This window comes from Pygoscelis adeliae, unplaced genomic scaffold (genome assembly GCF_000699105.1).
Source record: "Pygoscelis adeliae isolate BGI_AS28 unplaced genomic scaffold, ASM69910v1 Scaffold346, whole genome shotgun sequence".
In the NCBI taxonomy this organism is placed as follows: domain Eukaryota; kingdom Metazoa; phylum Chordata; class Aves; order Sphenisciformes; family Spheniscidae; genus Pygoscelis; species Pygoscelis adeliae.
Window position 1 is genome coordinate 115,571 of NW_008824902.1, and position 9,432 is coordinate 125,002.

Sequence of the window (9,432 nt, forward strand, 5' to 3'; positions counted from 1 at the left end):
AGGGGCGCCGGAAGCACAGCGCCCAGGTGAGGAAAGGGGCGGCAGGGGAGAGGGACGGGGGTCCCTTGTGTGGCGCTGGGGACTGATTTCTGGTGGCTGTTTGGTTCCAGGGCCCTGCCAGGGCTTTGGGACTCGGCACTCGTTCATTTTTCTGCTGACATTCCTGGCCAGCTCCTGCCGGCGTGGAGTCATTCAGGTTCAAGGGACCTCTGCAGGTCCCCAGTCCATCCCCTGCTCAAAGCAGAGTCCGCGCTAAATTCAGATCCTGCCAAACCGCAGGGACAAAGACCCCGCAGCCAGTGCTTGACTATACGTGGGGTGAATGGTTTTTCCTTATATCAAGTTGAAAGCTCCCCTGTTTCAGCTTGTAATCCCTGTTTCATCCTCCCACTTTGCATGTCTGTAAAGAGCCTGGCTCCATCTTCTCTGAAACCTCCTTTTGGGAATCACAAAATTACTATTTGGCTTCCCTGAGCATTTTTTTCTCCAGGCTAACCAAGCCCATTTCCCCCAGCCTCAACTTGTGTGCCACGTGCTGCAGCCCCCTCGCCATCCCGGTGGCCTCTGCTATACCCACTCCGGCCTATCGATGTCATTCTGTGCCAAAAAATGGCCACAATATTGCCAATATGCTCGAACAAGTAAAGGGCAATAATCACTTCCCTCAAACTCCTGCCTGTTGATACAGCCCAGGGTGCTGCTAGTGCTCCTCACTGCCGGGGCACGCTGCTGTCTCGTGTTTAGCTTGCTGTCCGCCAGCATCTCTGCCTCCTGTCCCGTGTTTCTGTCAGTCCTAGTTTTGTCTGCGCTCACTGATTACAATTGTTTGCTTTATATGCTAGTGTGCAAAGTACCGTGAGCACCAGTGTCAATGTGCAAGGGCCTGGGGGAGCCCCAGCTTCAAGGGATCCAGTGAACAAATCTCTCGTTTGGTGTGCTCAGCTGGAAAATGCTGAGTCCTGATTGGGTTAAATGCAGCCTCTGCCAGGGCAGGTGGGAGCCTGGTCTGATCCCAGCTTTGCCTGCTTTGAAAGGTGGTGGCCTTGAAGTTCATCCCCAAGGTGGGGAGGTCTGAGAAGGAGCTGAAGAACCTGCAGCGGGAGATTGAGATCATGAGAGGCCTCCACCACCCCAACATCATCCAGATGCTCGACAGCTTTGAGACCGACAAGGAGGTGAAGGGGACTTTCTCGGGGCAGATGCTTTTGCTTGACTGGGGCAGGGGAACAAGGGCTGGCCCCTGCTGTCGTAGGGACCTTTTTCTCAGGAGATGCTGGTGACACCCTCCCGGGGCTCTAGCAGCCTTTCCAGCCAGCCAGGTTTGCTCTGTTCCCAGCCGCTTCCTGGCTTGCGTTGGGTGCTGCCATCCTGCCAACAGCCTACTCCGCTCCCTCAGATGGCCACATTGAGGTCCCCTGCCCACAGGGCATTCCCACCCTCCCTGAGGACATGCGGGGACCTTACGTGGGGGTTGCCTGAACAAGGACTGGGACGCCAGCCTGGTCAGTGTTCTTCAGAGCCCTCCAGTATGTGCTGTGTGGGGAGCCAGCAACTGGCTGGGCTGTGTGGGGTGCACTGGGTCACGCACAGAGATGAAGGAGCTGGACGGGGGGGGTGTGATGGAAGAGGAGTGGTTTGGGATCACAGGGATCTTCAGAGACTGTGACTTTTCACTGGCCTAAACTGGCACGGAGAGAGTGTGATAGGGAAGGATTGAAGACTATGCTATGGGACATGGGGGCATGAAATAAAGTAATTGCGCAGCAGATTCAAAACAAGCTTAAAGGGAGTGATTCTACCAACTGGGTGTGGAAATACCATTCTGGGCTTGTCCTGTCCTTTGCTCCTCCCTGGTTTCTGCTGGCTGTCCGAGGTAAGGACAGCCGCAAGGGCTCTGCTAAATGCCAGGCCCTTGCTGCAGTGCAGCCACAGGGGCTCTGTCCTGCCCCACGTCCCAGCCCAATCTGATGGGCTGTGTATGACGACACCCCAGTGTCTCCCTCATTGATTTACTGCCCTGCTCTGTCCTGGTCCCTAGGGCATGGTGGGGATGCGGCTGGGTGAGTGCCTGATCCCACTGTGCTGCTCTTCCCTCCAGGTGGTAGTGGTGACTGACTACGCAGAGGGGGAGCTCTTCCAGATCCTGGAGGATGATGGAAGTTTGCCCGAGGACCAGGTGACTCTCATGGCGGTGGCCACGCAGTGTTTGCTGCAGGGTGGAGAGAACAGGATTTGTCTGCCTGCAGGCAGCAGGTCTTTGCTGTGGGCCAGGTGACATCAGGAGGGTGAGGGTGCCTCCGAGGGTTTACCTGGCAGAGCTTCTGAAGGGGGTGGAAAGGGAGCCAGGTTGCATTGCGGGACAGTCTCCCTCTTCCCTCTCCAAGGAAAACAACACCAGGTTTGCTGCCTCGGCCATCAGCCTACTCCGAGGAACTGCTGGACCACGGCTGGGGCTAGTCCCTGCCCCAAACAGGGCAAGGGCAGGAGTGAGGGTAGTGGGGGAGCCAGGCCGTAAGGGACCCCATGGCTGTGCTGGCTGGTGGCACCATAGGACACAGGGTGAGGCTCCCGTGTCTCCGGCAGGTCCAGACCATAGCTGCCCAACTGGTCTCTGCTCTCTATTACCTGCACTCCCACCGCATCCTGCACCGTGACATGAAACCCCAGAACATCCTGCTGGGCAAAGACGGCGTCGTCAAGCTCTGTGACTTTGGGTGGGTGCTGGGGGCCAACTTGAGGGGGACACTTGGGCTTGGGGCGGCCAAGGGGTGTCCTGGGTGCTGTAGAGGAGGAGGGGTGTGTGTGGAAGGGGACCTGGATTCTGTGCATATTTAGATGTTGAGCAGGGATAGGGGATTTTGGACTTCAGAGGGGAGAGGTGTTGGTAAACTCGTAGGGATCTCCCTGGGAGCTGCAACAGATGTTTTAGCCTGAACTGGCCATCTGTGCTTTGCTCTGAGCAGGTTTGCCCGTGCCATGAGCATCCACACCATGGTGCTGACCTCTATCAAAGGCACCCCGCTGTACATGTCCCCTGAGCTGGTGGAGGAGCGGCCGTATGACCACACAGCGGACCTGTGGTCTGTGGGCTGTATCCTGTATGAGCTGTTTGTGGGCACTCCTCCCTTCTACACCAGCAGCATCTTCCAGCTCGTCAGCCTCATCGTCAAGGACCCCATCAAATGGCCCGAGGCCATAAGCCCAGTCTTCAAGGTAGGGGCGAAGGCCCTGTCTGTGGGGTGAGATCCGCTGACGTGGCAGCAGCTTTGGCCTCATCTGCTGCCCTGGTGGGTCACTCTTAGGTTTTATGTCCCCTAACAGGGATTTCAGAACACAGAGAAGGGATGAGAGCTTGGCCTCCTGGGAGGGGGACCCTTACCACTGCTGTCCCTCTGTAAGCTGGGAAACTGGGACCGACAGCAGAGGAGTGATTTACTGGGCTGGGAAGGGCAGTGTCTTCCCATCTGCCCTAAGCACTAGAGCCACTCCTTCCCCAGAGCCAGGCAAGGGAACGCAGACCTCCTGGGTACCCTCACTGCGGGAGACTGGTGGGTACACTGTGCTCACTGGTGGGTGCCGAGCATGTGTCAGTGACCCTGGCACTGTGCTGCCCTGTAGAGCTTCCTGCAGGGATTACTAATGAAGGACCCCCACCAGCGCCTGTCGTGGCCGGAGCTGCTCTCTCACCCCTTCATTGCTGGACGGGTTACTGGTGAGTATCAGCTCTTTTTCCAGCGCTGGTCAGGTCTGTTTCCTCCTGTTTCCTCCTCCTACTGCCTGGAGGCTGGGAGGACAACCCTGCCCTGCTTTTTTTACTACCCTGTTCTTTGCCTCCCTCCTCTCAGCTTCCTCCAAGCGCTGACCCCTAGCTCCTGCCCCTGGGCTTGCTCTGGGTCCCCCAGGATTCCCCTCGGATCCCAGAGCCAGTCACTTTCCCTGTGTCTCAAGGGAGAGCTGCTGCTGAAGTTCTCCCCTCGCCTCCCCAGTGATTGATGACACAGAAGAGCACGGGATCTCAAACCCCTTCACCACCAAGCTGTCCCCAGAGCTGCAGGCCCTGAAGGAGCAGCAAGCCCATTCCCTGGCCCCCAGGAGCGGTCAGTCCAGGATCCTGAGAAAGGCCCGTCAGAAGATGGCTGAGGAGGCACAGAAAAAGGTGGAAGAAAGTGTGGGATTCCCCTGGCTGTGTCCCACAGTCAGGACAAAGGAAGGGCACTGAAACGGGAGCTGGGGGGAAAGGCAGAAGGTACATGGGTCAGGCTGGGGTGTCAGCCACACATAAGGCAGGATGTGGGGTCCTCGGGGTGGTGGGGTCTAGGGGGCTCGTCTGGCTGAGTAACCCTGCCCTGACCAAACTTCTCTGCCATCATCCAGGGGCAACTGAAGGCAGGTGATGCATCTATGAAGGACTCTGGCAAAGGATGCCCAGGACTTAGACCCAGAGCAGCTCCTGGGAAGGCAGCCCTCGTGGAGGGGGAGCCACCGGCTGCCTCCAAAGAGAAAACCCCCAGTGTCCTGCAAGGAAAGAGCAGCATGGCAGAGTGGGAGTTGGGGGAGCCTCCACCCAACCCACGGTGAGGGAGGGCTGGGGCTGGGAGAGGAGGAAGAGGGGAAGGCAGGGTCGCTCACTGACTGCACTGTTTCCTTGGCCAGGGAGCACAGCATCACTCGAGACTACGAGTGGGAGTTTCCTGGAGCAGGGGCCCCTCCGCAGCCTGGTACTGGCAGGGCAGAGCCCCGGGGTAGGGGCAGCATCGAGACCGTGGACCTGGAGAGTGAGGTAAGACGGTGTCTTGTGGTGAGGACAGCAGAGCCCAGTCCCCAGGGGCTGGTACAGAGACCCTGGGGCAGGCAGGGTCTGTGGCAGCAGCCCTCTCTCCTCCGTGGTTAGGAGCTGGAGAGCGATGAGGAGTGGCAGCACCTAATCGAGGCCACAGAGCCCTTGGCCATGCAGCTGAGCACACCGCTGAGCCTCCTGAGGGACCTGGCCTTCCAGCAGCGTGTCCAGGCCCGCCTGGCAGACTCTGCTCAGCAGGTGAGTGATGGCTGGCTCAGACAACTATGACTGGGGACGTGGATGCTGCCTTCTTCCCCAAGATTGGGTCGGGAGCACTGGGGGAGTCCTCAGTCCAGCCAGCAAGGAGATCCTCTGCTTCTCCAGGAGCCGGAGCTGTCTTGTGCGCTTAGCTTGCCATCTGCTCCCCTGCTGTCCCCTGCCTGAAGGGGTGGAGGGCTGCCCCGTGCCTGATGGAGAGGCCACAACCACTGCTGATCACAAGCTGTTCTGGCTTCTCTGTGTCCAGGTGCTGGAAGGGATGCTGGAGGGAGCCTCCCGTCTCCGCCCTGTGCTCCGTGTTGTGGGCAACCTCCTGGCTACCCAATGTGACTCTGAGCTGCTGGACCACTTCTGCCGAGAGCTGAATGTGCCTCTGTCCCTGCTGTGTCTAGCCAAGCAGATCCTGGAGAGTGGTAGCACCAAGCAGGTGGGTGTAGGATCCCAGAGAAATTTGGGCTCCTTCCAGCCCTGCAGAGTGCTGGTGCTGCGGAGGCCCTGGTGTCCTGCTGGAGCTGGCTCACTGGACCAGTGCCTCTTCCAGGCCCCCTTGAGAAGGGGGAGGTCCTGGCAGGGAAGGATCCCGTCGCGGAGGTGTTGGGATGGCCAGCAGACAATCCCCACTTGCTGTTTCTTTCTGGATCCTGCAGCAGCCCTGGTGTATCATGGTGCTGACAGACCTCCTCATGGTGACCACAGTTTATTTCAGCAGTGAATGCAGCCTGGAGGAGAGTGGGCAAAAGGACAGGTAGGGACAACCCTCTGTGCTCTGAGGTCTCTTGTGGCCACTGCGGGGACCCAGCAGTAGGCGGGAGGGTGGTGTTCGTACTCTGTGGCTGGAGCTGTCTCCGTGGGGAAGCATCACGGGCCGAGTGCTTCATGCCATATCGCTGTGCCCACAGAGGAGCGCTTTCTGTGAGTGGGACTAATTAAGGGGAAGGCACAGCTGACTAGGGTCTGGTTGTGCTGCCTGCTGGCACTGGCTCACAGTGCTAGTGTGTGCTGCCTGCTGTATTAGCCAGGGCCATATGGGCCTGGCCAGACCCTGTCCTCACAGCCATGGCCTGTGTTTCTCTGCTCTCCTCTGTCCCTGCTGCCTCCCCCAGCCTGCAGGCCTTCCGGGAGAGTGCTGGCTGCTTCCTAGCCCTGCTGCCAGAGCTGCTGGCTGAGCCAGCCGACAGCAAGATGAGACTCTGCCAGCAAAGCCTCCTGGTAAGGGTGCCCCTGTCTCCCTTCTCCCCACCCTCTCCCCCAGGGACAGAAGCTGTGGGGCTGGGTGTGCATGTCAGGGGGAATGCAGGCTGAGGACCCTGCTCCCAGCTGTGAGGTCTGATGCATTCTTGTCAGAGCAGGCTGTCTCACCCGCTGGGAGTTTTGGGGGGATTACATGCAGAAACAAGCTCTCTGAGGGGGCGCTTTCCCTGGCTGTGCCTCCATGTGTACCCCTCTCTCAGCCAGAGTTACTGGCTCCCACACAGTAACCTGGTTGGAGAGAACACTTGGAGGTCTCTGCAGCTCCAGCACGAGTCTTTTTCCCATCTCTGCTGTTCCCCCACAGCCTCCTCCCCCATCGCCTTTCTCTCTCGTCCCACCCTTGATCTGCAGTGATGGCCACCCCTGTGTCTCCCTCAGTGCTTCACCCTACTCTGTGAGAGCCTGGATGCGACGTGCCCTTCCGTCTCTGCCTCCTTCTATGCCGGCCTGCGAGAGGAGCATCAGCCCCTGCTAAACAGACTCCTCCAGGGATCCATCTCAGAGCAGCCTGCTCTGCGAGGTAGCGGTGGTGGCAGCTCACCACCTTCTCCTGGGGTTTCCCCTCTCCCTCCTGCCCTTGGGCTCCCTCAGAGCACTGACTGCCATTGCAGTGCTGTTGGCCGGAGGAGGTGGCTGAAGCTTATCTGCCCAAACCCCTGCTAACCAGGGCTCTCCTGTTCTCTCCCTCAGTCCCAGATCTCACCCTCCTCATGTCAGAAGCCTGACCTTTCCTCTCTTGGCCTCCAGCCCCGTCCTGCTGCCCCTCAGCAGCCCTCACCCTTAGCACATGTCTCCCGAGCTCTCTCCTTGTGCAGGTGCAGCAATGGAGGCCAGGTCAGCCCATGACCAGAGCTTATGTGTGGCAGACCTCTTCACGGCTGCATTGGCTGCTGCCTGCAGCATCCCCCTGGAGAGGAACAGCTGTCGGAAAGCCAAGCAGCAGGTCAGGCCAGCTCTGTTTGCAGGGCAAGGAGGTGTGGTCCTCGCAGGAACAGCAACCCTTTGCAGGAGGGTCTCTTTTTCAGCAGCAGAGTGGAGGGCTGGGGTCCTCCAGCTTTGGTGGCTGCAGGGCTGGTGCTTGCAGGCTGCTCCTTCCCAGCCAATGGCTGAGCTTCAGGAGTCTAAGGACTCCTATGTCAATTAAGAGACTCACATTTAGGATCTGAACTGCGGGATGGGCTAAGCAAAGAACTAGGCAATGCAGAGAAAACATGAAGAATTCTTATATGACAGTGATATGAACTGTAGGAAATCTGAAATTGAATGGACAATAAATAAGAGGGAAAACAAAGCTACAGATTTACATTTGATCCTTTAACTCGGCTCTGAGTCAACAAGGAGGGAAACAGAGGAGGAATCTCACCTTGCTCATCTCAGCTGTGGGACTGTGCATCAAAGCCATGCTGGGTCATGGCAGATGGGCATCCCTTTGTGAACGCAGGCAACATGTAGGAAGCAGATGCCTTCTTTTATTAATTTGTTGCTAGCATTAAACTCCTTAAGTCTGTGCAGTGCTTCAGGTGCCCAGGGTGCAAAACAGGCTGATTTCTGCAGGTCGCTCAGGAGGTAGCTGAAAAGCTTATGGAGGGAGAGAGCCAGCAGCTTGGGAGGCTGCTGGGGAGACTGGAGCACCCAAGCTGCTCCTTGAACGTGCTCAAGGTAATGGTCCCATCCATTTATCTGGCTGTCCCCAGAGGTGCCTGGACCTTTGGTCTGGGGTTAGAAGCATGGGGAAGGGGGAACCATAGGCTCAGCCCTCAATGACTCCCATCTCCCTGGTGTCAGTTGTTGAATAAATGGGCTGTGGCTGGGATGGGCCTGGTCACCATGTCCCTGTTCCCAGGGGCTGGTATGCATCTCTCCCCTCTGCCTCGCAGATCCTCTACGCTGGCTGCCAGCACCTGGGAAGGAGCCAGCGGCTGTGGGGTTCCCTCATGCAGCTCTCAAAAGCCAAGGTAGGCCTGACCGCAGCCCCGGTGGTGGGGTAGGAGTGTGGGCAAGCAGGACGCATTCTTCTGAGCGCTGCTCAGACCAAGCGGGGGGACGTGTGGGGAGAAGAGTTTGGGGGAGCTTAGTCTGGAGAGTGCAGTTCTCCTCCAGAACCCAGAAACGTCCCTTCCTCCCCTCCCAGCCTTGCTGTCCCCCTGTGACTCCTGCTCCCTTGGCAGGTCCTCATGGCGGCGGTGGCCCAGGGGGCAGCCTGCGAGGCCTCACTGTATCTGCTGGCCCTGCTCACCCTGCAGCTCCAGGCCTCCCCTCCCAGGTAAGCACCCACTTTTGCTCATGGGTGGGAGAGGAACATGCCCTGCCCTGAACAGCCCTCTGCCCAGCACCCTGCCCAGAGCTGGGCTTCTGCTCCCACTGATCCCTGCAGTCCGGACACATCAGCAGAGCGCTGGGCAGCATGGGTGGGTGCTGGGGATGCGGTGAGGACCCAGCGTGGACAAGGAGGTGCTGTGAACCAGGGCTCGCTCCTCCTGCAAGATGGCTGTTTCCCAGCCCTGGGGATATTTGGATGCTGCTGCTCTGTGGCATGTGAAGCTGTGGGAACACAGTGCCTCTCCCCTGGTCCCTGTGTTTCAGGCTTGAGGAGGTGGTTACCCTGGCCATGGATCTCATCACCCAGTCTCCTGTCGTCTCCCTTGTGGTAAGTCTGCCCACCCTGCCAGAGCCGTCACTGAGCCCTGCAGAACCCCATGTCCCGTTTGGGTTGCTTGCTCAGGGTGGGATGGGGGCAGGCGCAGCCTGGCTGTCCCTGCCCTGGGCCGAGGGATGAAGAATCAGCATTGAGCAGGCAGATGGGAAAGTCCCAAAGGTGCTGAGCTTTCCCTGTCCCACAGGGTGCTGCAGCATTCCTCCTGACACAGCTCAGTCAGCATGGGGTGGCCTTGGAGCTCAGGGGAGAAGAGATCCTACCGGTGGTGACAAACGTGCTGACGGCACCTGCTGAGGTACAGGATGGGGACAGAGGAGCAGGGGAGCCATGCTGTCACCCCACTGTGGAGGTGTGCAGTCAAAGACGGGGTCAGAAGGGTGCAGGTGTGGTGCTGCTGCCCTCAGATACAGCACCTAGCTCCAGCCTGTCCCCTACTCTCTCTTACAGCTGGAGCTCGCCCCGCCCATGG

General features: G+C 58.8%; 1 protein-coding gene across 1 annotated transcript in view; it reads left to right on the forward strand.

Annotated features, from left to right (window-relative positions):
• Positions 1–2: 2 nt before the first annotated feature.
• Positions 3–9,432, forward strand: part of STK36 (serine/threonine kinase 36) — a gene marked incomplete at its 5' end in the record, with an annotated part of 17,794 nt that continues 8,364 nt past the window's right edge. Inside the window, 20 exons of the mRNA XM_009324861.1 lie at positions 3–26; positions 1,035–1,175; positions 2,099–2,176; positions 2,584–2,714; positions 2,964–3,213; positions 3,619–3,712; positions 3,987–4,156; positions 4,375–4,574; positions 4,654–4,780; positions 4,892–5,035; positions 5,304–5,483; positions 5,704–5,801; positions 6,160–6,265; positions 6,686–6,827; positions 7,123–7,250; positions 7,862–7,966; positions 8,185–8,262; positions 8,476–8,570; positions 8,891–8,954; positions 9,148–9,258. Coding sequence (XP_009323136.1) covers positions 3–26; positions 1,035–1,175; positions 2,099–2,176; positions 2,584–2,714; positions 2,964–3,213; positions 3,619–3,712; positions 3,987–4,156; positions 4,375–4,574; positions 4,654–4,780; positions 4,892–5,035; positions 5,304–5,483; positions 5,704–5,801; positions 6,160–6,265; positions 6,686–6,827; positions 7,123–7,250; positions 7,862–7,966; positions 8,185–8,262; positions 8,476–8,570; positions 8,891–8,954; positions 9,148–9,258 — 2,466 coding nt within the window. The remainder of the gene's footprint in view (positions 27–1,034; positions 1,176–2,098; positions 2,177–2,583; positions 2,715–2,963; positions 3,214–3,618; positions 3,713–3,986; positions 4,157–4,374; positions 4,575–4,653; positions 4,781–4,891; positions 5,036–5,303; positions 5,484–5,703; positions 5,802–6,159; positions 6,266–6,685; positions 6,828–7,122; positions 7,251–7,861; positions 7,967–8,184; positions 8,263–8,475; positions 8,571–8,890; positions 8,955–9,147; positions 9,259–9,432) is intronic.